At 32.5% G+C, this 27,884-nt stretch overlaps 4 protein-coding genes and 1 long non-coding RNA gene across 5 annotated transcripts; all 5 read left to right on the plus strand.

Moving 5' to 3' along the window:
- Positions 1 to 1,855: 1,855 nt before the first annotated feature.
- LOC126706615 (probable LRR receptor-like serine/threonine-protein kinase At3g47570) lies at positions 1,856 to 7,251 on the plus strand. Its single transcript, XM_050406152.1, has 3 exons — positions 1,856 to 4,539; positions 5,523 to 5,999; positions 6,789 to 7,251. Exons 1-2 carry the CDS (start codon positions 3,432 to 3,434, stop codon positions 5,996 to 5,998), a joined length of 1,584 nt encoding a protein of 527 aa, XP_050262109.1. The 5' UTR covers positions 1,856 to 3,431; the 3' UTR covers position 5,999; positions 6,789 to 7,251.
- LOC126704855 (LRR receptor-like serine/threonine-protein kinase EFR) lies at positions 1,905 to 3,326 on the plus strand. Its single transcript, XM_050403848.1, has one exon. The coding sequence runs from the start codon at positions 1,905 to 1,907 to the stop codon at positions 3,324 to 3,326; it is 1,422 nt and encodes a 473-aa protein (XP_050259805.1).
- Positions 7,252 to 12,404: 5,153 nt separating the features above from the next.
- LOC126706667 (disease resistance protein RGA2-like) lies at positions 12,405 to 14,330 on the plus strand. Its single transcript, XM_050406202.1, has 2 exons — positions 12,405 to 12,844; positions 14,198 to 14,330. The coding sequence occupies exons 1-2, from the start codon at positions 12,473 to 12,475 to the stop codon at positions 14,255 to 14,257; spliced, it is 432 nt and encodes a 143-aa protein (XP_050262159.1). The 5' UTR covers positions 12,405 to 12,472; the 3' UTR covers positions 14,258 to 14,330.
- A 5,943-nt stretch (positions 14,331 to 20,273) lies between these two features.
- On the plus strand, positions 20,274 to 20,732 carry LOC126704856 (putative disease resistance protein At3g14460). Its single transcript, XM_050403849.1, has one exon. It carries the CDS (start codon positions 20,274 to 20,276, stop codon positions 20,730 to 20,732), a length of 459 nt encoding a protein of 152 aa, XP_050259806.1.
- Positions 20,733 to 21,482: 750 nt separating this feature from the next.
- Positions 21,483 to 27,293, plus strand: LOC126706668 (uncharacterized). Its single transcript, XR_007648678.1, has 11 exons — positions 21,483 to 21,737; positions 21,829 to 21,961; positions 22,719 to 22,766; positions 22,913 to 23,233; positions 23,606 to 23,702; positions 23,930 to 24,089; positions 25,064 to 25,104; positions 25,239 to 25,339; positions 25,457 to 25,545; positions 25,978 to 26,266; positions 27,019 to 27,293. It is a non-coding gene; the product is annotated as an uncharacterized LOC126706668 (long non-coding RNA).
- The last annotated feature ends 591 nt before the right edge of the window (positions 27,294 to 27,884 follow it).

Here is a 27,884-nt window from a genome sequence, read left to right on the forward strand (position 1 = left end):
TAGTGGTTTGGACGGAGTTTGTTCCTCTAGCCATTTCTTCTTTTGTACTGTCTGACCTTCGGGTCTAGTTTTTTTATTGATGAATTACCTTTCTTCTCAAAAAAAAAAAAAAAAATTTGTGTATAATTCCCAACACCACATCGCTTAGGAAAGCACATCGAGATGTGCTAAGCAGTGATCTCCCTTTTAATTTGTAGAGGTCTTTTCTCTACTCTATGGTGCGGCTTGAAATTTTGATTTTGATTTTTTAGTTTTTTAGTTTTTTTTTTTTTTTTTGGTTTAGCATTTCTCTGTCAATTTCAAATTTCTATCAAGCTGAGCAATTGAATAATTTAATATCTAGTAATTGAATATCAAAATTTCAAATTTCCTAGCCGTTGAAGCAATTGAATATCCAGTAATATAATTTCAATGCATATTTAAAATATCAATAAGAGTAAAACCTTATTGAAGATTCACTTATATTTCACATATACTATTACTGATAAGGAAAGTTCTACAAATTTTTGAATTTGAAAGGAATTACGAATTGGAAGAACAGAAAGGATTACGAATAGGAAATTCATGGGGTCACATTTACTTTCTTGGTGAATCACATGTTTACTACTGTTTTTGTCTTCTTGTGTTGGCAGAATCATGTTTGTCAAATTTACCTTAGTGAAATGTTTTCAGCTTTTGTCACTTGTGGACTTCTGTCACATACTTTTGAAGTTTGATAACACCACTTGTCTTTTTTTTTTTTTTTTTAAATTTTTTTAGGGAATTTAGTTAAAAGTTAGGTGAGTGGCGAAGAACAAAAAAGAAAATTAAAAAATGTTGGAGCTTTCAATCAATTAAAGCCAACGTGGAACTAGTTAGGTTGGAATTTGGAAACAGCCAGGCACAACAAATATTCCTCTACATAATGACCTTCGATCAATTATTTTAAGGCCCACTCCATGGACATTATTTTTACCAGTACCACTGACAATGGCAAGGCTCCAAGCATCCAAATTCTAACGGTGAAATTATTAAGTTCGTTAATTAAGAGCCCTCCAACGTTTAACACTAATTAAGCCCAAATAACAACAACAAAATCTTAGTAAACTTATTTTTTATACATAATTTTAAATAACAAAAACTGAAAATTTAAAAATTTTATTTATACCTAACTATTGATCTTTCCCTGTTAAGAATGAAAAAATCAAGACCACCCCACTATCCAAATTGTCATGTTGATATAATTAGGCAATGAAAATGGTAACAAAACCACCCCACCATCAAAATTTTCATGTTGATATAAGAGCAACCACATCAGTGGTAGTAAAGTCTTGCAAAATACAAAAAAGTTGCTTAATTTACACATTTTGACCAAAAAAACACCCACATAGGATGTAAAATTGTGCATAAATGCACAAGTGTTATAGTAATCGTGCATATATGCACGGTTACTGTAGCTCTTCTATATATTATTTTAGTATTAAAAAAAGATGGATTGAAGGACTGATGTGGGTATTTTATAAAAGTTACGGTGGGTGTTTTGTAAAAAAAGAATATAAAAATATTATTTATATAAAATATATTGTATAATAGATGGATTGATATGGGTGTTTTGTAAAAGTGATGGTGTAAAATAGAAAAAAGTAGGTTTTTTTGTATAAAATAGATGAAATCTTTTAGAAGAGTAGATGCGGTTGCTTAGGCAATGAAAATGGATACAAAACCATCCCACCATCCAACTTGTCATTTTTATATCGTTGGGGATATAGTGGTCATTTCAATTTGTTGATACATGTATATATGCTGTACATGAGCCAACATTCCACCAGTTTGACTATACAACACCAAATATATCACCAGCTTCCTTAATCCTTCTCCAAACCAATTTGTGTGCATCGTCGTCTTTTTCCATATACCTTCATCTGATGATTCATCTCTTTGTCATTTTCCTACTCTGCTTGCAACCCACTATTATTGCCGCTGCTCCAACAAATGAAACTGATCGTTTCGCTTTGCTCAAATTCAAAGAATCTGTGTCTCAAGATCCCTATAACATATTGAGCTCATGGAATTACTCTATGCACTTCTGCAACTGGCTAGGAGTCAAATGCGGCCGTTGGCACCAAAGAGTCACAGTCTTAGACCTACAAGGCCACAAGTTACGTGGAACTCTATCACCTTACATCGGCAACCTCAGCTTTCTAAGGTCCATCATCCTCCAGAATTTTAGCTTTTATGGCGAAATTCCAAAAAAAATTGGTCATTTGTTCCGACTGCAACAACTCTATCTTTACAATAACACATTGGAAGGGGAAATACCATCCAGCTTGTCCAACTGCTCCAATCTCAGGTTCTTAGATCTTTGGGGGAATAAGCTTAAAGGGAAGATTCCAACAGAACTAGGCTCTTTGATGAAACTCAAATCACTTCAGCTTGGCAAGAACAATTTGGTAGGAGGGATCCCACCTTCTCTAGGAAATCTTTCTTCACTCACAGATTTCGTTGTAGCGTACAATAATTTGGTGGGAAATATTCCAAATGCCATAGGCCAATTAAATGGCTTGGTAATTTTCACAATTTCGTCTAATAACTTGTCAGGTACAATCCCTTCCTCTCTTTACAATGTGTCGTCTCTCCAAATCTTTTCAGTTTCAAAAAACCAACTTAATGGCACACTTCCAGCCAACATAGGCCTAAATCTTCCAAATCTCCAAATTTTCTATTTTAGTAAAAATGAGTTCAGTGGGACAGTCCCTACTTCATTATTCAATGCAACTCAGCTTCAAGAAATTGATTTAAGTAAAAATAAGTTTTTGGGATCAATTCCAACAAATTTGGGAAATTTGCTAAATCTTTTATATCTTGGTTTGAGTTTCAATTATCTAGGAAAGAGCCTCCATTTCTTAACATTGTTGACAAACTGTAGTAGACTTCAAGAATTGGATTTTGCTGTAAACCAATTTGATGGTGTTCTGCCCAATTCTGTATCAAACTTGTCCACCCAACTCACTAAATTATATCTTGGAAAAAATAAAATATCTGGAACTATTCCTGGATCATTAATAAATCTCATTAACTTAATTGCCTTGGGCTTAAATGAGAATCACTTCACAGGCGTCATTCCTACTACTTTTGGGAAGTTTGAGAAGATGCAAGCATTGGGTTTATTTGGAAATAGACTATCGGGAGAAATACCAACCTTCATAGGCAACCTTACTCAGTTGTTTATAATTGACTTACATGATAACGGATTTGAAGGAACCATACCTCCAAGTTTAGTAAACTCCCAAAATTTGCAAATCTTGGACATTTCACAAAATAACCTTAATGGATCCATACCCCAGTAGCTTATAGGTACTTCTTCATTATCACTATTATACATCTCTTTATCTCACAACTCACTCTCGGGAACACTACCATTTGAAGTAGGTAATCTGAAAAATATCTACGAGATGGATATCTCTAACAATAATTTTTCTGGTGAAATTCCTACATCTATAGGAAATTGTTTGATCTTGGAATATCTTTACCTGCAAGGGAATTCCTTTCATGGTGCCATACCATCATCTATGGCTTCTTTGAAAGGTCTTCTAGAATTAGATGTTTCACAAAATAACCTATCAGGGTCCATTCCAGAGGGTTTAGAGAAGTTGCTTTTCTTAGAAAAATTGAATCTTTCATTCAATAATTTTGAGGGCAAGGTACCAATTGAAGGGGTTTTCAAAAACATAGGTGCAGTATCATTGATTGGAAATACTAAACTTTGTGGAGGTATACCAAAATTGCAGTTGCCAGAATGCCCTGTAAATGTTAAGAAATCAAGAAAATCCATTGGATTCAAACTAGCAATTGTAATTATTTCTATTGTTCCAATTTTCCTTTTGTTTTCATCTTTTCTTGTTTGGATTAAAAATTCAAAAAAGAAATCACCTTCAATGGTTTCAACATTGGAACTCCTTCCATATGTTTCATACAAAGAACTCTATCACGCAACTAGTGGATTTTCTCCAAGTAATTTAATTGGATCTGGCAGTTTTGGCTCTGTATACAAAGGACTTGTTCATCTAGAAGAAAGATCAATTGCTGTAAAGGTCCTTAATCTTCAACAAAAAGGTGGTTCTAAGAGCTTTATGGTTGAATGTAATGTCTTAAGAAATATTCGGCACAGAAATCTTGTTAAGATATTAACATGTTGCTCTAGCATGGATTACAATGGGAATCAATTCAAAGCTCTAGTATTTGAATTCATGACAAATGGAAGCTTAGATTTTTGGCTTCATCAAGGGCTAGACAATGAAAACCAATCAAGGTACTTAAGCCTTCTTCAGAGACTAAATGTTGCAATTGATGTGGCTTCTGCAATAGATTATCTTCACAACCATTCTATGCAAACAATCATTCATTGTGATTTAAAACCAAGCAATGTTCTTCTAGACAATGACATGGTTGCTCATGTAAGCGATTTTGGTTTAGCAAAGCTCCTCCCAATCATCAATGATTCTTTTGAAAAGCAAACTAGTACAATTGGGATAAAGGGATCAATTGGTTACATTGCTCCAGGTAACTTCTTTTGAATTCTTCTAGTTAAACCCTCAAAACATCTTTACATTTATTAAATTATTTTATTTTAGGAAATTACCTTACTATCAAGAGAGGATACACAAATTCTCTCTCTTCTTGCACACATAGAAGCGCACATAGCCACTCAATTTACAATTTTATTTTAATTGAAGAATTTAAAGGAAACAAAAGTAGATTCTCAAAAAAAAAGTAAACAAAAGCACCAAGCATGTTTTAAGCCTTGATAATTTTGATTAGTTGAGACATTGCTTTCTCCATTGACTAAGTATCTTCGTTTTTTAGGCATTTATTTCCCCAACACTATATGTTTGTGATGACTGATGATAGCTTGTCAATTTTTCATAGCAAATATGGTAGATTTGGTCTCAAAACAGTTCTGTGCTATAGTTTTGTGACATTAACTCATGTGTCCTATACTGAAGAAGTTGTCAACAGACATTATAGAAGTAATGGAAACTAATAGAAACCATGATTTTTATAATGGAAACTAATAGGAACCATGCAGCGGAGGCATTCGTACCTAAGGAGTCCAACTAGTCCAAACCATTAACCACATTTTCCGTGCTACACATAAATCACAAATATTGCCTGCTTGTTATGAGTCTAATGTAGATTGTGATATTGATATGGAAGGAAGTGAATTTTTTTTAAAATAGATTTGTTTCGCATGAAAAAGTTTACAAAATTTATATAAAATAACCAAAACACCAAAAAATATTTGATAGATATAATCTATGAACATATCGCACATTCGCACTAGAACATTCACATGCGCACAAATTATCAATGCTTCTAACTTGAAAATTTGAATTGATGGATTTTGTCTTCACGTTCCTCTTTAGGTTCAACATTTGTTTTGCTATTTAGAATATACAACCAAATGAAGTTGTACTTGTATTAGATTCCAAATATCATTGTAGGAAACTAAAAATCTTTCCTTACATATCATAATTAAATTACAGAGTATGGCATGGGTGGTGAGGCATCAGTAGAGGCCGACTTGTATAGCAATGGTATATTACTATTGGAGATGTTCATAGGAAAGAGACCCACTGATAACATGTTTAAAGATGGTCTCAATCTCCACAATTTCGCTAAGATGGCATTGCCTGAAAAACTTGTTCAAATTGTTGATCCAATCCTTCTTCCAAGAGAAGTTCATGAAGCTCCAACAGCAATAGTGGCAGCTAGAAAATATAATAATGGCAATGAAATTCAAGTAGATGTGGGAGCTGAAGGTATTTCAAACTTGTGCCAAATGGATCCCAATTTGCATAAATGCTTAGTATCAATCCTTGAAATTGGACTTGCATGTTCAATGGAGTCACCAAAAGACAGAATGAAGATGAAGGAAGTTACCAAGGAACCACATTTGATTAAAAGTGCTTTTGTTGATTCTACTATACACAGACGTGAATTTAGGAGAATCCAAGTTTAAGGTACTACCTGATATTTGAAATTTTAATTTGCCTAAATATTAAAATCGTCAATGACAATTACATCCAATCAACAAGGTTTTTTTTTTTTTTTTTTTTTTTTAAAATTTGTTGGATGGGTTAATTTTCTAATTTTGATGAATAGTTAGAGAAAAAAAAGTCTTTCTTATCAATTTTATCGATTATTTGATAATTATTAAACTCAGTCTTGTTATTTTTATTCCTATTGGTGACGTTATCAATATTGACCCATGCCTTAATATTGATCTTCTTTTTAAGAAAAAAAATTGAGAATTTTCCAATACAAATATTTTCTATATGAATATTTTTCTATATATCTATACTATCATCTCTGATGAGAGAATTATGGATCTACTAAAATGACTAAAGATCATCTTAAGAGTTATAGATTGGCCATTAAGTTTTACAATCTTTTGTTTCCTATTAATTTTGCATAAATGAAATCATGGTGGACTTCAATTTTATTTTTTATTTTAAATTGTGGACATCTTTTATTATTTTGATAAATGATCTTAATTGTATAAATAGTAATATTTTTCAATTCTCACTAATGATCAAATTTTATACAAAATTTTTTCACACTTTTAGATCCAAAACCATAGGAAAGGTTCATTCATATTCTATTTTTTAAAAATGGTCTCAATCATATGCAATAGTTGTTCTCGTTTCTTTTATTTATTTTTTTATTTATTTATTTATTTTTATTTTTTATGGTTTTTCCTTATAAACTGAGAAATAATGAATATAACTAACTTTGTATTTGGACTGCAGAGCAAGAAACTATCAGAAGAGGTCATTGAAAGTGTGAAACTTCTTTCAAGTTCCCGTTGAGCATATATAGGTGCGCTAGTTCAATCTCCTTTGCCGAAATGTTTAAGAAATGATTTCCTTATATTTTCTTCTTTGGGATATGGTAGTCCTACTTGTGTATGCATATCGTCACTTTTTGACTGTACAAGCATGTTGAACACTTCTACTATAGGTTCTGGTATAGTGTGTATGTATTTTGTTTTCTATTGAAAATCAATCCTACTACAAAAAACCCTTTTGTGTTGGGAATATCAACTATGATGCTTTTATTTGATTGTTTATTAAAGAAATGTAATGTATCCAAAATTCTTGAAATATTGAGCGGCAAAAAATATTGAGCGTAGTTCTTTATGTGTATTAGTGTAAATTATTCTTTCCAAATTTTTATTTGAATGTGAATGACTGGATATCTTGTTTATCGCTATCCGAGCATATGCTTTTGTTTGTGGCAAAATTGATTTTTGTTAAATTTCACTTTTCTGATGATTAATATCCTAAGATAGTATTGCAGTTGAAAGAAGTGTTAGCATTAATAATCTTCAATAAGCAAGTTGCTCGGTTTATGTTTGTTGTGCTTTTGTATGGACTTGCAAGCTTGAACAACTAAAATTCAAGTGCTGTTGGTGCCGCCTCGCATAAGATTTAGAAAGGGACCAGTCAGCTTGGTTGATGAGAAATTGATGCCCTTCAATTTTTAATTTGTCATTGTGTCCTAGAACTAGAAGCATAGTCCCACTGCTTTGTAGAGAAACAGTGAATAAAGCCCCTGGCCAGCATGCTTTTATTATAAACTAGTCACATGATACACAGAAAAATATGATATGAACATATTTTATTGGATAATTATTGAATTAATATATTAGATTGTATATTTTAAAAAGTCAATGTGTTATTTGAAATTACGTTTTATATTATAAGTTTTTTTGTGGTGTAACAACTAACAAATTAAATATATTTTGTAGTTGGGTATTATATGTAGTGAGATATGTATGAAAATACAATACAATAACTTTTTTATATAAAAAAACAAAAAAAAATTACAGTGGGAGAACTATTAGATCAAGTTCAAATCATGTATACTTTATTTATTACTATACAGATGTACACGATTCAACACTTATGGGTATATTTTTCTTCAAAGCATAGATCCACGTCTCTTTGTTTCACACAATTGAAACTAAGTGAAAAAGTATATAAAGATAACTATGCAATAGATCATTATCAATAATTCATATATCATAAAGTGGAAATATAAAATAAAAGAAAATGCAAAGAACAAACTTTATTTCATCATATGAACATATGAACAAATCTTGCAATATATAACTCTTCAAATTCATAAACCACATGATTACTTAGATTTTATAGTAAAATAAGATCAATCCATCCATCATGACATTGTAGTATAGTCTATATATAATTATATAAAAATCACCTTTTGTTGATCATGTTTCATAAACCAAAAGTACCGTTTATACATCTAATAAAATCTTTAAAGAATAACACATGAGAGTTCTTAATTTGAATAGAGAGAGAGAGAGAGAGAGAGAGAGAGAGAGAGAGAGAGAGAGAGAGAGAGAGAGAGAGAGAGAGAGAGAGAGAGAGAGAGAGAGAGAGAGATTAATAGCATAATGATGTTCTAGAGTAAATTATATTTTGTCTTATTCTCTTTTTGGCTTTTTCCTTAAAGATGATCAACTAAACAAAATAAAAGCTTACCAAGAAAGCTCAAATTAGCTAAAAATTTAATGGTGGAGGTGCCTATTATTTGTAATAGAATGGACAAAATAAAAATTACAAACAGATTTGAGAAAGATGCATAAGATTTCTAAAAGATGCATAAGACTAAACACATGGGATGCAACAATAACAAAATTACCATACTAAATATTTTTTTACTTTTTGACACTCAACAAATAAGCACAAAAAAATGTTTGTGGGAGGAAACTTAATCTCGGCCCCAATTAGGTATTGTTTGCTTTGGGATGGGCAAAGTTGACCCTTGCTCCTGTAGGGAATTAATTCGAAATTCCCAACTTGTGAGAGATAAAAAATAGAGAAAACACACGCCAAAGAAAAATAATTACATGCACAAGATAGTATTTATGTGGTTTGTCAATTTGCCTACGTCCACGGAGTTGCAGGGATTTCACTATTATCAGGGAAAAATACAAAGTGCGGCAGTACAGTGTTTCAGTCTCTCAAGAACGACAACAACAAAACCCTAATCACCAAGTTGCGTTTTCTACATCCTATGCACAAGATACACAATGGTCTACAAAATGAGCCAAGCCTCCGCTCCATGGACTAAGCCTCAGAAGATCTCCCATTAAAAACCACACAATATTATTCGGGTTGGGTCAGGTCGTCAACCGGATCAAACAAAACTAGGCTCCACAAAGCCCAACAACTCCCACCCGCACAAATTTGCTTAATCCCACATCGGGTAAGTATTGAATTTCTTATACTTTCTATCAAAAAAAAAAAAAAAAAGAAAAAAAAAAAGGGAAAGAAACGAAAACAATTTCATTGAGGAAGCTACAAGGACTATGGTGGAACTGAATTTTAGTGTCCATCTTGGCATAAATCCGAAGCTAGAAGGACTATGATTTAAAATGTAATTTCACTTTTAGTTTTTATTTAAGTATATATTGAACCACATTATTGGGGCATGCACCTATTACTATATTGCAACCTGATCGTTAACTATTTTATAAAAAAAAATCAAATAAATATAGGACATATTATAATTTGTGGAATATATATTGGAACATAAAAAAATATATTAGAAGTTTGGAACACAAAACATAGTACAAAGTATTTGTATTTGTTAAGTGCTAGTAATTTAAAATTTTCCAACACGTTACCACTGGACCACTTAGTAGCTTAGAAAAGGTTTTATGGGTTCCAGTCTTCCAGGCAGTTCAACTGATAAAATCTCTAATAATTGCATGGATCTACAACTAGTTAATTTAAAAATGATTGACAAATAAATTAAACTAGAGTTGATCATATAAGACGGCTTTAAGAGAAGAGTTCTCATATGACCATAACAGAATGTTATAGCATTTTTATAGCAAGTGAAGTGTCAATCTACCATAGATCAACATAAAACAAAATAAATTAATTTAGTCCTTAAAGCTAATTTATTCCCTTAAAATTGTTAGGCTAGTTAGTTATTTTTCTCAACTATTTTAGGAACTAAGTTAACTTTAGGAACTAAATTGATTATACAAAATGCTGTGACATGTTACCCTGGTAACTTTGCCTTAAAATGGCAAATAAAAAATAGTATATGATATCGTGAATTATAAAAGAGTAGCCAATAGAATAACTTTTTTTTTTGTTTTTTGTTTTTGTTTTTGTTTTGTTTAATGGAACCAACAGAATAAGTTAATAATCCTAAATATTCTATGTAAAAACATTACTTACAAAAGACCAATGAATATATATATATATATATATATATATATATAAAATACTGTGACATGTTATCACGTGACTTTGCCTTGGAATATTGGTAAATAGAATAGTATATGATAACCATAAAGTTTAGTCTCAAAGGTGGGATCTATTTAGTTTTATTGATAAAATATCTTATTGTCGAATAAGAAATTTAGGATTTAATCTCCATTTATACAAAAAAAATAAAAATAAATAAAATCCGGATAACAGGTGCCCTCAAGTCATTCGTTTGTTAATGGACTATTTTAATCTTTTTATACTACTTTTATGAAAAATATAAAAACTTGTAAACAAAAAAGTTTCTTTTTTCTCTTTTTATATATATAAAAAGTTTCTAATACTATTGTATCTTTAAAAACGTGAACGCTATAGGTTTGAAATACTATTGTATTTATTATTAAAAAAATTAGTTCAAAATTATAATTAGCTTTTTTTTTTTAGATTCCTAAGCACATTGTACCATGGGCAAATTCACTTAGAGCTCAGAGGGTTCAAATAAACCCCCTGATCTACCCCCCCCCCCCCAAAAAAAACTATATATATTTAATTTTTTTGACCCCCTGAAAATATATAAAAAGTTGAACACTATGACCTTAAATTTTTTTTAAGTCCAGCTAAAATAAGTTTGAATATAATCCTCTTAACAATATTATGGTATTAAAAAAAAAAAAAAAAAACCTCAATAACAAACCAATTTGATATAAAATATTAGAAAGAAATTAATAAGATCAACAACAAAAGTAGAAATTTGCTAATCTTAAAACTTAAAAAAATCCCATTAAGATCTTAAAAAATTTGAAATAAATCAATCAAATGGGAGATCAATGGATAATTATTGCTAGGCTGTGTATATTGAAAGAGATGTAACTTGTAAGACTAATAATGAAGATATCATGCAATGATTTCAAAATATGAACCATCGTATAAAGCAATTATAAAACTTTATATATTATGGTTGTTGTTGTTTTTTTTATAATAAATTTTGTATAATTTATATCTCTTATTGATCCTCCTAAAAAATAATCCTAGAACTGCAACTACTTTGCGCATGGAAAGGTACCCATCCAACTAGAAAGCCCTTAGCACCAATGTTTTATAGCTCTAAACAGAACCTATTATTCCTTGGAACGGTTAAAAATCAGTATATAATTTCGAGAATTACTAAAGAGTACTAGCCAATAGAATATTTTAGTTATTCACTTATTCCTTAATCTTAATGATCCACATGATTCATCCATGAATAAAAGTAATTAAATATAAGACCCTAGACATGCTTGGGTTTATGCCAATAATCAAGGTTAACAACTTTCTATCTTTATCCTTTACATTTTTTTTCTTTTCTAATTCTTGATTGACAGACACAATAAAATCTTATAATATTTTCATAACAAATTAAGTTATTAGACTAACTACCACATGTCAACATAAAATGATAATAAAAATATATCGGGACTATCATAACTCAAAGAAAAGATATTACGAAAATATTTTAAGATATTTTTATGTCATTAGACTTTTTCTTTATACTAAATCATACTTGATGGTTTTCTAAAAAATAAAAATAAAAAGTAAAAAGTTCTACTTGATGGGTAAGATGGCTGGTCAATGCTCCCTAAGTATATATTTTTTTATCCTTTGCTGATCTTTACTTTCTTAATTTTTATTTTTATTTTTAAGAACTGTACAGGTCCTAATTTTTAAGTATTGATTTAAAATTAAAAAGAAAAAAGAAAAAGAAAGAAAGAAATGAAATGAAAACAATTTCATTGATGAAGCTAGAAGGACTATTGTATTGTGGTACAGAATTGTAGTGTCCATTCCGGAAAAGACCTGTTCCTTTTTGTTGAAATGAAGAGGATTAATTAAGATTTAAAATGCCATTTCCCTTAACATATCCTGATCGATCAATGCCCTTTAATTGGTACATATTGAACCACATTATTATCGTTGTGTATTGGGGCACGCGCGTATTACTATCACATGGACAAAGTCAAAGATGCTGCAACTTGATCTTTAAGTAATTTAAAATGTTCCAACATTCATGTACCACTTAGCCACTTCCTTATAAATAGCTGAATATGAGAAATGAAGAAGCACAAATTCAACCGCACTATTGCTAATGTCCTACTTTCTGTTCATTTCTGACTGTGTTATCAATCCAACTTAACTTTCCATTAACTATGGATGATACAATACTTATTGATCTCTTTAAGCAGTTGGGTGATACACTACTTATTGGTCTCTTTAAGCAGTTGGGTTCAATCGCTGTTCAGCTGGCTAAACAAGAGAGCAAGTTGCTTGTTGGCGTTGATGAAGACGTCCAAAAGCTTCAAGGCAAGCTCGGGTTCATCAAGGCAATGTTGGACGATGCCGAGGAAAGACATGCAGTGAAGCAGCGTACTGAGAAGCTTTGGTTAGAGCAGCTCCAAGACAAATGCTACGAGATGGACGACGTTTTGGACACCTGGAGCACTGCAAGGATCAAAGCAGAGATAGAGAAAGAAGAAGGAAAACCAGCTGATATTAACGCTCCAGCTGTTGTGAAGAAGAAGGTATGCTCTTTTTGCCATCTCCATCATGTTGTTTTAACCTTCCACTGCGTCATGATCTTGGTCACATGATTAGAATACTGAATGAAAAATTAGATATGATTTTCAAGGACAGAGGGAGTCATAGGATTGACTTTAACAGGCAACCTGAAGTAGTTGTGCGACCAACAACAACGTCCTTTGTGGATGAGTCCGATATAATTGGTCGTGATAACTATAAGGATGAGTTGTTGATCAACCTCTTAGGCGTTGGTAGTCCAAAGGAAAGAAAACTCCATGTCATATCTTTGGTGCCTTGGTGGGCATGGGAGGTCTTGAAAAAACAACTCTTGCCCAAATAGTCTACAATCATAGTGAGGTGAAGGAACATTTTGATAAAAGAATGTGGGTTTGTGTTTCTGATCCTTTCGATTAGTGCAAGGTTGCCAAAGCAATCATTGAATCTCTTGAGTGTCAATCTCCCAATGCTACTGAATTACAAAGTTTATTAGATAAAATTTATAGTTTGATTGGGGGAAAGAGCTTCTTTCTTGTCCTAGATAATGTGTAGACTAACGACTTCACAATATGGGAGCCTTTTAGAAATACACTCAAATGTGGAGTTCAGGGTAGTAGAATTTTAGTGACTACATGTAAAACTAGGGTTGCAAAGATGATGGAGAGTTCCCCCATAGTTGATTTGGGGGTATTGGCCCTTGAAGACTGTTGGTTGATATTCGCTAAAATAGCGTTTTCTAACAAAGATCTACATCAATGTAGGGATCAAGAAGAGTTAGGTAGACAACTAGCAAATAAGTGCAAAGGCATACCAATCGCTGCAAAGACTCTCGGTAGTATTATGCGTGGCAAAATAAGTAAAAAAGAGTGGGAGAAGGTTTTGCACAATGATTTATGGAAATTAGAAGATGTTGAAAATGGTCTTTTGGGACCATTTTTTTTTTTTTTTTTTTTTTTTTGAGCTATTATGAATTGTCCTTGTTAGAGAAATAATGTTTCTTATCTTGTGCTGTTTTTCTAAAAGATCATCCCTTGGATAAATTTGAGTTAGTCTTGAATTGGATGGCACAAGGAAATATTGACTCAAAAGTTGATATGGAAGTGGAATCCATAGCACAACTCTACTTTGAAAATTTAGCCATGCGCTATTTTTTCCAAGTGTTAGTGCAAACACAATAATAATGGAAATAACACAACGAGAAACTGAATAATACTTTTGAATATTATTAACGTAAAAAAAGAAATTACACAGCACTATTTAGACTGAGGCACGACACTTGCTCTCTTTAAGGAGATTCAAGCTCTTGGTTGGCTAAACTTTGTAACCGGTGCAAACCTTCTCTGACTTGTTTTCCGCAGGATACAACAGCCCAACAAGTGTCGTATAGCTCCGAGAGGTTGATTCATTTCCATTTTTGATACCTTCACTCTTCACCTCTCCCTTGCGCATGTATCTAGCCCAATATCTGAGACAATTCATGTTAGCCCATTAATTACCACAATTAAAAATAATAAAATAGTTTCTCTCATTTTCAATGTGGGATTAAACATTTTTACTAACTCCTCATCTTCCATATTCACTTTCACATCTTTCCATTTATGTTATAACATTTATTCATTTTAATTATTTAATATTAAAATGCTCCAACAATCCCCCACTCATTTTAATATTAATTTTTTTTAGTTAAAGAGAGATTACTAGGCAAAGACGGGTCACTATGCATTATGAAGGTGTGCTCTGCATTGAACCTTCACTTTGTAAAACAGCAATCTTAACTCCAAAGTTGTAGTGGTCTTCGACTTGAACTATGACTGCTTTAGGGAAATTAAGCGTTACTGCTTACACATAACAACCCAAGTGTTAACATGAGTTTTTATAGCTAGCACTTTACAGTCGTGTACTGATCCCAGTTTCATGAGTGTATTTGAGATTAAGTCAAAATCTCATAGGGAGCGGCCCCACCCCCACACTCACATAGGTGAAATTTTGTCAAGGGTGCTCATGTAATTCTGACACCCCACTCATACGAGCTACAAATTTCATTAAGAGTTTTTTACTCAATCTCTCCACATTACAGGATAAATGCAATTATATCATAGGGATGAACAATTAAAAAATTATTTACAAAATAAATAATTAAAAAATAAATAAATTGTGCATTTCTTACGACCATTGTATGATTCGTTTTTCCCATTGAACCCAATTCTCAAGGTCTCTGGTCCTTGGGTTGGGTATCCTTATACATGGCTCATGATTCTATGGACTTTAGTTCCATCCTTCTCGATGTATTCCACACTCTATCTTTTGCCAAGGCCTTGGTAAATGGATCTGCAAGATTATCATTAGATTTAATAAAATCCACAGTTATGATGCCACTACTCAAATAAGATCAAATGGTACTGTGCTTTCTTCTTATAGGTCTGGATTCATCATTGTAGTAACGGTTTTTAACTCTACCAATTGTGGCAGTGCTATCATAATGAATTAATATAGGTGGAATTGGCTTTTCCCAAAGTGGAATTTCATATAACAAATCTCTAAGCCAATTTGCCTCTTCACTAGCTGAAACTAATTGTATTAATTCAGCTTCCCTTGTTGAATTAACAATTATTGTTTGCTTTTTATATTTCCAACAAATAGCACCACTACCTAAGATAAAAATATAACTAGTGGTAGAGAGAGAATCAACTGACAAAGTATTCCAATTGGTATCACTAAAACCTTCAATTATAGCAGGGTACTTTTGATAAAATAAACCATAGTTTTTGGTACCAATTAAATATCTTATGACTTGTTCAATAGCTAGCCAATGATCTTTACTAGGCTTGTTAGTAAATCTGCTAAGCACTCCTATTGCATATGCAATGTCAGGTCTAGTACAATCAGTAGCATAACGCAAACTACCAATGATACTAGCATAATCCTTTTGATTAAAAATCTCATCATCATTATTCACAGGAATTAAATGAACACTAGAATCAAAAGGAGTAGCTACACTTTTGTGATCATGAAAATTATATTTTCTCAACATAATGTGATTGATCAAGATATATTTCATCACATGCTTTTGTAATTTTCATGCCCAAAATAAAATTAGCCTCACCAAGATCTTTCATATCAAAATGGCTTTTAAGCATATTTTTTGTCTCATTTATAACATGCATATTTGAGCCAAAAATCAACATATTATCCACATAGAGGCTAATAATAACATGTAAATTATTCCATGATTTAAAATAAATACATTTATCACATTTATTTGATTTATAACCATTCTCAATCATGTAGGAATCAAACTTTTCATGCCACTGCTTAGGTGCTTATTTTAAGCCATATAGGGATTTAGTTAACTTGCATACCTTGCTTTCTTATCCAGGGTCCACATAAATCTCTTCCTCTAGGTCCCCATTTAGAAAAACAGTTTTTACATCCATTTGATGAATTTTCAAATAAAAAATTGCAGCAATAGCAATTAACAATCTAGTAGATGTAATTCTTGTTACCGGAGAAAATGTATCAAAGAAATCAAGATCAGCTTTTTGTTTTAAGCCTTTTGCAACAAGTCTAGCTTTAAACTTATCTATTGATCCATCCGGTTTCAACTTTTTTCTAAGGACCCATTTACAACCTATGGTCTTACAACCAGGTGGAAGATCTATTAATTTCCAAGTTCTATTAGAAATTAGAGATTCCATCTCATCATTTACAGTCTCTTTCCAAAATATAGCATCAGGTGATGTTAAAGCCTCTTTTAAATTTTGGGGATTTTCCTCAATGTTAAAAACATAATAATCAGGACCAAAATCCTTTTCAACTCTAGCTCTTTTACTTCTTCTAGGTTCCATTTCAAAATTTTCTTGATTTTGTAAATGTGAAGTAGAAGAACTAGGTTGTGACTAAATATTTTTTTCACTCCCACTATTTTTCAATTTAAAAGGAAATTTTTCTTCATGAAAAATTACATCACCAGATTCAAAAATTATTTTGTTTTCAAGATCAAAAAATCTATAAGCTGTACTATTAATCGCATAACCAAGAAAAGCACAGGTAGTAGCTCTAATACCTAATTTAGGCATTTTAGGGTTAGTAAGCCTTACATAAGCAAGACAATCCCATACTCTCAAATATCCCAAATTTGGCTTATGTTCTTTCTACATCTCAAAAGGTGTGGTGTGTGACTTTTTATGTGGCACCCTATTCAAAACATGACATGCATTTAAAATAGCTTCACCCCAAAAATGTAAAGGTGCACCAGATTCAATTAACATGGCATTTGTTAACTCAATTCAAGTTATATTTTTTCTTTTAGCCACACCATTAGAAGCAGGTGAATATGGTGCAGTAGTTTCATGGATAATTCCCAAAGACTAAACAAATGAGTTGAATGCACTTGATTCATACTTATGGCCTCTATCACTTCTCATTCTTTTTATTTTTCTACCGAATTGATTTTTAACTTCTTTTAAAAAATCTTGAAATTTTTTAAAAGCATCACTTTTATTTTTCAACAAATAAACAGTTGTATATTTTCAGAAATTATCAATAAAAGTGATAATATATATACATATTTCCTCCCCGAGTTAAAATTCTCTCAAATTCACATAAATCGGAGTGAATTAACTCAAGCAATTCAGTATTTCTTACAACACTTTTATGAGGCTTTTTTTGTAATCTTAGCTTGACTACAAGTTTCACATTTTTCAAAATCTTTTGACAGTCTTGGAATTAATCATAAACTACTTATGATTCCCACCTATCTACTATTTATATGACACAAATGAGCATGCCAAAAATTAATAGAAGAAAGCATATAAACTGAACTGGTAGATGCTTTATTATTCTCAACATTCAATTTAAACATTCCATCACAAGCATAGCCCTTGCCCACAAATAATCCCTTTTTAGTGATTACATAATTATCAGATTCCATAGTTTGCTTGAAGCTAGTCTTGTTAAGCAAAAAACTTGACATCAAATTCTTCCTCATGGACGGAGTGTAAAGTACATCTTTCAATGTTAGCACATGTCCAGAAGTGAATTTCAATTCAACCTCACCACTCCCAAGAACCTTGGTTTTGCTAGAGTCACCAAGCATAACAGTTTTTTCTTCTTTCAAAGGAGTGTACAACTTGAACCAATTTTTATCATAGCAGATGTGCCTATTAGCACCAGAATCTACCCACCACCCTTCAACATATGACACCATGTTGATGTTTGCAATCATAACCACTAAAGGCTCTTCGGTTATGTTAGCCTGCGGGATAGATTCACGTTTCCAAAATTTGCAAAATCGAGCAATAGGCCCACTCTTGCCACAGACAAAACATGATCTATTAAATTGATCTTGTGAAGGGGGTCCTTGGTTCTTATTGTAATTTTTATTTGGGTTTCCCCTTCCTTGAGGTCTATTATTATTTTGAAAGGCTCTCTTTTTAGGCTTCAATTGACTATTTCTAGGAAAATGATTTTTGGGCATATTATTATTGGCTGAAATAAGGTTTACCTTTGTGGTGGAATTACCATTGCTTTCTTGTGTCATAAGTGCATCTTGTCCTCTAGCCCCCTCCTCTACACGGATGCGTGTGATCAAAGTCTCCAAGGTTGTCTTCTTTTGTTTGTGCTGCAAAGTCTTTTGGAACTCCCTCCAAGATTGTGGTAGTTTATCAATTATGTCAGCTACCACCAAATTGTCTCAAATCTTTATGCCTTCGGATCTCAATTCTGCCACAATCATTTGGAAGTCTTGTGCTTGATCCACCACCGATTTTCCATCCACCATTTGATAATGGAAAAATCTACTAGCAGCATACTTCTTTGCACTTGCCTCCTCGGTATCATACTTGCTTTGTAAAGCTTTCCAAATTTTTTTAGCAGAATTATAAGTTGTATCATAATAATCATAAAAATGATTGGCAAGACAATTCAAAAGATAAGAGCAACAATTATATTCATATTTTGTATACTTATCTATTTTTTCTTGATTGATACTATTTTCTTTCTCATTCATCTCATCGGTAGGAACTTTTGATGGATTCTTGTCAGTGAGAATGTAGGAGACTTTGAGAAGACTCAAGTAGAAGATGAGCTTTCCTTTCCACCTCTTGAAGTGGGATCCCTTAAAGCAAAAGGCCTTGTTGAGATCTCCAACAGGCTCCTTGGTTTCTCTTGTTTAGACTCCATGTGTTGAATCTCCTTAAAATTGTTGGTGCAAACACAATAATAATGGAAATAACACAACGAGAAACTGAATAATACTTTTGAATATTATTAACATAAAGAAAGAAATTACACAATACTATTGAAGAATGAAAATGCCCAAACGGATAGTCCATTAAGTGGGTTAATGGCTCTTCATTGTCTATAATAAAAATGGAGGATTAATTCGGGCTATCTACTCACCAATGGATATGGTAATTACTCTGAATGAGCTGTCAAGTAGGAGGATCCAATATCTAGCCCAATATCTGAGACAATTCATGTTAGTCCATTAATTACCACAATTAAAAAGAATAAAATTATCTCTCTCATTTTCAATGTGGAATTAAATATTTTTACTAACTCCTTATCTTCTATATTTACTTCCACATCTTTACATTTATGTTATAACATTTATTTATTTTAATTATTTAATATTAAAATGCTCCAACACCAAGATTTTGAGAAAGAAGAGAATGATGGTAGAATTGTAAGTTGCAAAATGCATGATATTGTGCATGACTTTGCACATTCAATGACAAAAGATGTATGCTTCACAATCAAAGGTGATGAAGAGGCTAAGATAGACTTGAAAAGGGCTCGCAGTTGTCATTAATAGTTAAAGAAACATTTTCTGAGTCCGTGTATTATGCAAAAAATCTACACTTCTTCCATTTGAATTTTTGGTCTTCTTAGACTGTCCCGCTTGAGTTATTTTATCATTTGACATGTTTGCGGACATTGCATTTGGAAGGTCAATCCCCTCTAGAACTTCCAAATGAGATGGTGAAATTAATACATTTAAGATACCTCAAGTTATCTTGTATTAGTTTAAAAGATTTGCCTAAAACAATATGTAATTTATGTAATTTACACAGTTTGGATGTTCGTAAGTGTCTTAAACTTGAGAAATTACCTCAGGGGATAGGTAAATTAATTAATTTAAGACACCTACTTCATGATGATTGTCAAATCAAATCATTTCCAAAAGGAATTGGGAGATTAACTTGTCTTAGAATGTTAGCTTACTTCCCTGTTGCTATAGGTGGTGAGGGTGATGAAATATGTAATAAATTGGGAGAGTAAGAAAATTTGAGCCACATTCAAGGGAGTCTCATAATACAAGGGTTGAAAAACGTCGTGGTAGAGTTAAGTAACAGTGAGGCCAAGTACGTGCAGCTCAAGAAGATGATCCACCTCGGTGTTTTGTGTCTAAATTTCGACACAATAGATGAAAAGATGGAAAGAAGAAGAATGCACAATGATGTATTAGTTTTGGATGGTTTAGAGCCACCTCCACACTTTGAATCTTTAAGAATTGAGCTCTACATGGGCACCCGACTGTCTCCTATTTGGATGATGTCCTTGACTACATTGAAAAAGCTTACTCTTAGTGCATGCTTGAAGCTAGAGTGCTTGCCTCCTCTGGGGAAGCTGCCGTTCCTTGAATCATTAGTGATAGCATCCACGAAAAATGTTCAAAAGGTGGGAGATGAATTTTTGGGAATAGAATTAGAACCCAAGAACAAAAGCAAAAATAAGAAAGACGACTATGACGTCGTATTTCCAAATCTGAAATTTCTCAAATTTGTGGATCTGGACAACTGGGAAGAATGGAAAGAGATCGGAGCAGCGAGAGAAGAAGTAGAGAATGGTACTCTTAAGAATAATGCCACGTCTTCAATCCTTGAGAATTAACTATTGTCCTAAGCTAAAGTCACTGCCACACTTCATTCATACTAAGGAAGTGGTGATTGAAGACAATCCATCTCTCTACGAATGTGGGACAGGAGAGGAGTGGCTCAAGATTTCTCAAATCCCAAACATCAAAATTGGTTACAATATATTCATCAATTAAATATCTTCCTTTTCGGCCCAAAATTTCCACACAAAAATTAAATAATAATAATAATAATAATATAACTTTTGTAGATAACTTTGCTTAAATTTGCAAAGACGTTGCTATTTGATAACCTGCAATAGATGTTCCAATTTCTATGCACACATAAATTAGCATAAACTAGAATTAGTTTTGCTCTAATCTGTTATTGGTAATATAAATCTCTTTAATTTTCAGAACTAAATTCAATCTAAAAAATTATAAGATTTTCCTAAATTTGATTTTTTCTGATTCATTTATGGTTTAGTCATCTTATAGTTACTTCACACCTGGTCTCTTCCGGCTGTTATTTTTATTTATTTATTACTACTAATTTATATATATTTTCAAATATATTAGTACTATGTATGTGCTTCTTCTTTTCTTATTTAATCTTAGTTTGCATCCCCCCTCCCTTTTATTCTTTAATTCTTCTCAGTTTTTCAAGTTTTGTAATATACTAATTTTGTGGGCAAAGTTATGAAATGTTGGTTTTCTTTTATATATATATATATATATATATATATATTACTGCAATGTAGTGTATGATGCTCGTATATTGACATTTTGGGAGTTATTTATATGATCAAATCATTTTTATTAAAAGCTTAGCTCTATTTTCACATACTGGTAACACTACTGTTGGTAATGGATTGTTCTCTCTTTTTCCACAATTAGAGATTTTGTGAATGATGATGCTGCAATAGGAAAGGGAAATAAAGGCTCTTTTATTGATGTTTGGAATGGTTTTAGCTCTATCTCTTCTGCTTGATCTCTTCTCTCTCAGCTCAGATCCTTATCACCACCCTTTCCGCATTCTCCAGGTTTGTGTTTTTTTCTTTATATGAAATTTAATTGAAATATTTATCTGGTCCTGATCTGATTGGTGTTTATTTGCTTTCTTGCAAGATGCAGATTTTATGTGTTTTTTGGTGGTGCATATTAATTAAATAAATGGTGGAAGAGCTCAACATTAAGACGATGATCTTCACACCGTCGCAAGAATATCCAGACCTTGCTAATTGTTTCTGTTGCAGCTGACAAATATGTAAGGATAGCTGGATCTTAAATCCCATTCAAAAACTATGAATTTTTAATCTTATCAGTAATGAATTCAATATTCAAAATTATTACATACTAGCAGATTGAGTGTTAATTCTTTTTTGCTTATCTCTTATATTGGTGATATCATTCGATTGGAGACGATGAAATTCATCATATTGGTTGTTCACAAAGCAGAGTTTTTTAATACCTCTACCCAATCAGATTGCTAATTTAAATAGCCATGCAATTTGCAGAGTACTGCGCAATTTTCCACCAATTTTATATGGTTATGAATTTCTGACATTCAAAAGGAGACCGCCAATTTGATACCCTTGGATTGATTTGTTCTTTATTCATTGAAGTGTTTGACTTAGAACCAAAATCGGATGTAAAAGAATCCATGATCAAACGGTATCCACAAAAGAGGTCTCTTTGTGCATATAGGGATGATTCATGGGCTTTTATACCCACAATACAATTCCGCTGACACCAAGGGCAGTGAATTACATCAACTATAGTGACTTGGTATTCAAACCACTTTTCAAACTTGAACATGGTGGTTCTGGCCTTGGCATGTCACCAAGGGGCTCTGATGCCTCTAAAATTGTTGACAGTATTCAAGAGTGAGGCATAAATCAGATCAACTTGTCTGCCATTTTCATTCATAGAGATCTATATCTCAATGTACATTGTTGCATCCGCATTTTCAATCAACTCCTAAATATGGAATTCAAAATTATTATTGTTTGATTTTTTCTCAGGTTTTAAGAGGAGATCGAACTTACAAAGGGGCTTCTATTATCTTTGAGGTAATGAGAGTTATGTGGCTTTGACACTGATCTGTAGTGCTAGAAATGCAAGGATTTTTAGTTTTTTGAGTGATGGAATATGTGAAAATTTTTGCAATCATATTATGAAGATTTTAACGAAGCTGAGGTTTAATGCTGGAAATCAGGAGGCATGATCTTTAAGTTGCAATTGCGGGAATATTGAAGGCAATTAATGACATTCCAGTTCTACTCAAGCCATACTCAGCTTCAAAATTTGATGGTCATATACTCATATATACCAGTCTTGTGATGCAAAACTTAAACTTTGATTTGATATTGAAGCTGTTTCGTATTGTATATTATCCTTTTCATAGTTTAGGTTTTTGACATGTCATTTGGATTTGGCACTGCCGAGAGGGCTAAACAAGCTATTCATCAGCTCATGTTAAATCAGAAAGCATTGAGAATGGTATCAGTGTGGTCTAAGTTAACGGGCCACTACAATGGTAAGCTCCATTGCTTTGCATGGCTAATTTGATAGAATAAAGATATAGGTGACTCTTGAAAAATTGTTGGTTGAAATCCATATATTTTTATTACTCTGATAAAACTATGAAGATTCAACATTCATGGATGAAAAACAAGGGCAACTATTCAAGATTACCCTATATTTTTATTCCATTTCTCTTTTTCATTGACTGTGATATCTATGCATGGATGGGGGATGCCTCCATCACTTAGGAGCAGTTCATGTTTCCTTTCCGTTATCCCCCTTGTATCCTGTATTTTTATACTTTGGCTTACTTCTTATTTGAGCTACATATTTGTTATAGTTGTTTTGATTTATCTCTAATTCATTTGCTTGATTTTAACCCCAGGTTCATCTGTTCTTTACTTCTATCTAAACAAACCTTAGGCATCCTTAAGTGATCACCATTGGTCAATCCAGGTTGCTAACTGGGGCACAGCCATCTGGTAATTACACCACCCAGGTCAATTAGGTTTCTCATTAAGGGTCTTTCTTTTTGAAGTGCTTCTTTTCATTAATCTTCTTAATTGAAACAACCAATTTTTTTTAAAGAGAAACCTGTTTCTTGAATTTGCTTCACCTAATTTTTGTATGTTAGAATATTTCATGTAAGATTCATAGCGAATGTATGCAACCCTTGTTTGCTGTGATGTGGACTGTTGCTTGATTACAGAGTCATGTTTTTAATTTGAAATCATTGGGAAAAGACTGAAAGAAAATGGGCACATGGTTATGTTAATAGTTGAAGGTACTTCTTTCTGAAAGCATGCATACAAAAGACCAGCAGGATGCTACTCCAGCATGTGAGTACGTGTATATCTCAGAAGATGAAGGTATGTTTGCTATATTGTATTGTCCTTTAGTGTTAAATATGTTGTTTGCCATGCCTGGCAACTGTGAACATCTCAGTTTTGAAATTTAGTAATGAAAGAACTTGGAGAGGATTATTTGTGTGGCAACTAATTCTAACCTTAAGGCTTTGCCTATAATTTCCTTCATTTTTCTTTAAGACATGATGCCAGAGATGTTAAAGTAGTTTCAACTGTTGCTTAATGTGCCCCTTTTCAATTTGACAAATAGTAACCATGGCAGCACTGCACCATGAATCATGTGGTACTTGCTTCCATTTGGCAGAACTTGCAAACTTAAGAACTATTGATTTGATTATAGGAAAGTCATGTGGCAGTTTATTTATGTCTATATTTTCAGAGAAATCCGTTAATTACTTGTGACAAGATTGTAAACATAACAAAAGTTCATCCGTATTAATCACAGATTTTTGTTGTGGCAGCTGGAAATGATGTGAGTATAGTTGGGTCTTAAATCCCATTAAAACAGAATGAATTCTTAACCGTATCAGTAATCAATTCAATAGTGAAAATTATTACATACCGGTGGATTGAGTGCAAGTCTTCTTTTTATTTCTCTTATATTTGTGATACCATTTGATTGGAGATGATCAAATTCCTCAGATTGGTTTTTCATGAAACAGAGTTTTCTCATGTATGAATAAACAAAACTATTTTCTCAAATGACTTCTGAAAAATAATCCCACCAATTGGACGTTATTATTTTTGTTCTTGAATATGAAAGAATGAACGTCACCTTCTCTTCTAATCTTGACAATGAAACATTATACTGTCAATGCAAATATATGAACATTATTGGAAAAATGTTTCAAAGTATAATCAGATCAACTTGTTTGACATTTTCATTCATAGATCTAGATTTGCCTTTTCAACCAACTCCCAAATGTGGCATTAAAAATTATTATTGTTTGATTTTTTTTCCTGGGTTTACATAACAGGATGAGATTGAACTCGGAAAGGGGCCTCTGTGATTTTTTAGGTAATACAGTAACCTTTGACACATCCTTAGTGCAACCAAAAAAAAAAAAAAAAATCAATAATCCAAATTTTTTTAATGGGGAAATTTTTACAATCATATTATATAGTTTTTTACAAAGCCGATGTTTAATGCAGTAAATGAGGAGCCATGGTCTTTAAGTTGCAATTTCAGGAACATCGAATGATGAGGACATGCCAGTACTGTTCACGCCATACTCGACTTCTGAAATTTGATGGTCATATATACTCATCTGATGCAAAACTTTGACTTGATATTATGACTGTCTAATATTGTGTATTATCATCTTCTTAGCTCAGGTTATTGACATGTGCTTTGGTTTTATGTTGTAAAGAAGGCTCAACAAGATATTCATGCAGCCCATATTAACTCAAAAGGCATTGAGAATGGTATCAGTCGTCGAGTTAATGGGCCACTTCAGTGGTAAGCTTCATTTCTTTGCATAGCTATTTTAATAGAATAAAGATGTGACTTGAAAAAATGTTGGGTTGATGTGAAGCTATGCTTAATATTACAGTAAAATAAGCTTACAAGGAAAAGAAAGCTATATATTTTACTACTGATAAAACTATGAAGATTCAACATTCATGATTAAAAGCAAGGGCAATTATTTAAGCTATATTTTTATTTTATTTCTCTTTTTCATTGACTTTGTGATATCGATGCATGGATGGGAGATGCCTCCATAATTTAGGAGCAGTTTATGTTTCCTTGTCTCTCTTTTTTCCCCCATTGTACCTGGGTACCTGTATATTTCTTTTTGAGAATATTTTCATTGTTGTCTATTGCGATATTATGCCATCTTTAAACTTCTTACTTCTAATTGATACTTGTTAACTTGAATAATCCCTGCAGGGAAAACGTTGGGCTTCTGATCCCCTACTCCTTTGCAAATCTGCCTCCAACAATGCGTGTGCAAAAATCCACTCAAACTTCATGGAAGGTTGATAGAAGATGCCCTTAAAAACTGACTATGGCAAACAGAATTGCGAGGCAGCAATACCAGATGCTTGGATGCGGCGAATCAAAGATCAGTTCATCAAGGCTTATTTATTTCTCCCTGCCAAAAGAAACAATACCCACATATATAGAAAGTTTGGCAAGAACTTGGGGATATAAGCAAAGATCCTAAACAGCCAATGAAGTAAGTCTTTCTTTTTGGCATATTAATATTGCCAATGATTAAATCTTCTCTTATGGTTGTCATTAATGACTCAGATCACAAATGAGGATCATTAAGCTAGTTACACAAAGTTATAAGCATGGAAAATGGTGTTGTGCACTATGGTGTTGAGCTTTATAGTGACGATGACTTCAAAAATTGGATTTTAGTTTCATCATTTGAAGCCTTAATGTCTCTGTTTTCTCCTCATCATTAGGCATTCTTTGAAGGTTTGCCTTTTCCTTGACTTGAACATATATTCAATCTTTCTTTTGAAATTCATTGCCCATAGTGTTCGCTGAGATTTTGCTTGTGCAGGGTCAGCCACTTATTTGCGAAGTACCTGAAACTGAACCATATAAAACTTTAGGTTTGGGCACTTATGTACTGAGATTGTTTCCTGTTAGCCTTTTCATATTATCTAAAGTAGAACAATATAAATAGTGGTAGCACACTGCCCAGGCTAGTTCATACAACTACTCCCCCCTACAACAGTATTTCTTTACAACAACTCCAGCGATTATTATTCAAATTGTTGCCAAATCCTTCTATAGAAGGAGCATTCGCATTGAAAGAACAAATGCTCCTTGCTTTCCGTACAACTGTTGCAAAAACTAGATTTTCATCTTTGTATCCTCACCTAATTAATAGATCAAACTTTGCTCATAAGTATGTTTTTCTATTTTCTATCCTTTGTCTGGAATTATTGATCTTGTTTGTAAAAACTAATGCAGTTTGAACCTAATGGAGAAGCACAGTTTTATATTGGTGAAAATTGTTGAGCAAGGATGCACTTTAGATAGCCACGTCTTACATTCTGGTGCAAGATATATTTGGTAACCTTCATTGGCTGCAAAGCTTGATCAGTTAGAATAACAAAGCTCCCTTCCTCTCTGCCCATTATATCCTAAATCTGTTCTATAAAATAATCCTATCAATTGAACTTCATTATTTGTATTCTTGAATTGAATGTGAATGGTAAACAGTTTTGAAATTGGAACTATTTCCTCTCACTGTTTCGGCTTATGCTTAGGCCAAGAGTCTGTTTGACTGGAGTGATTTGAGGGAAGATGGAAAAAAAAAAAGGGAGAGAAAATAGGGGAGAAAATAACTTTTTGTGTTATTTGAAGAGATGTGGAGTTCAATCCCCGCCTATACCAAAAACCGATTGGTGTCTTGGTTTAATGATAAAGAATTATCATCAGGAGTGGACGCCATAAGTTAAAACTCTCACAAAAAAAAAAAAAGCGAAGGACAAATTTGCTCTTCATTTTAATGTTGCTCATATTATATAACTTAAAACTTTTTTTTTTCTTTTCATCTTTATCCAAAACTTATCTTAGCAAAGACCAACATTGTTCTTTTTTTGGTGGAGAAACAATACCTGCGTCCAAATCCTAGGTTCCACAATTCATTCGAAATTTTTTTTTTCTTCATTTTATAATATTTTTATTTTAACCAATTTAATTAATCACCTTTTTATATATAAAATTAAACAAAGAGAAATAAATTAAAATAATTTTTTTTGGAGAGGATAATTAAAATAAAGTAATAATTGTATTGTGTCACTTTTATAATATGTTTAATTATTTCTTATATA

This window comes from Quercus robur, chromosome 11 (genome assembly GCF_932294415.1).
Source record: "Quercus robur chromosome 11, dhQueRobu3.1, whole genome shotgun sequence".
Lineage (NCBI taxonomy): Eukaryota > Viridiplantae > Streptophyta > Magnoliopsida > Fagales > Fagaceae > Quercus > Quercus robur.

Coding starts and splice junctions, on each gene's coding strand:
- LOC126704855 (XM_050403848.1), top strand. CDS start 1,905: ATGATTCATCTCTTTGTCATTTTCCTACTCTGCTTGCAACCCACTATT.
- LOC126706615 (XM_050406152.1), top strand. CDS start 3,432: ATGGATATCTCTAACAATAATTTTTCTGGTGAAATTCCTACATCTATA. Junction 4,540..5,522: donor AATTGGTTACATTGCTCCAG/GTAACTTCTTTT, acceptor ATTAAATTACAG/AGTATGGCATGGGTGGTGAG.
- LOC126706667 (XM_050406202.1), top strand. CDS start 12,473: ATGGATGATACAATACTTATTGATCTCTTTAAGCAGTTGGGTGATACA. Junction 12,845..14,197: donor CAGCTGTTGTGAAGAAGAAG/GTATGCTCTTTT, acceptor TGTTTTCCGCAG/GATACAACAGCCCAACAAGT.
- LOC126704856 (XM_050403849.1), top strand. CDS start 20,274: ATGGAAAGAAGAAGAATGCACAATGATGTATTAGTTTTGGATGGTTTA.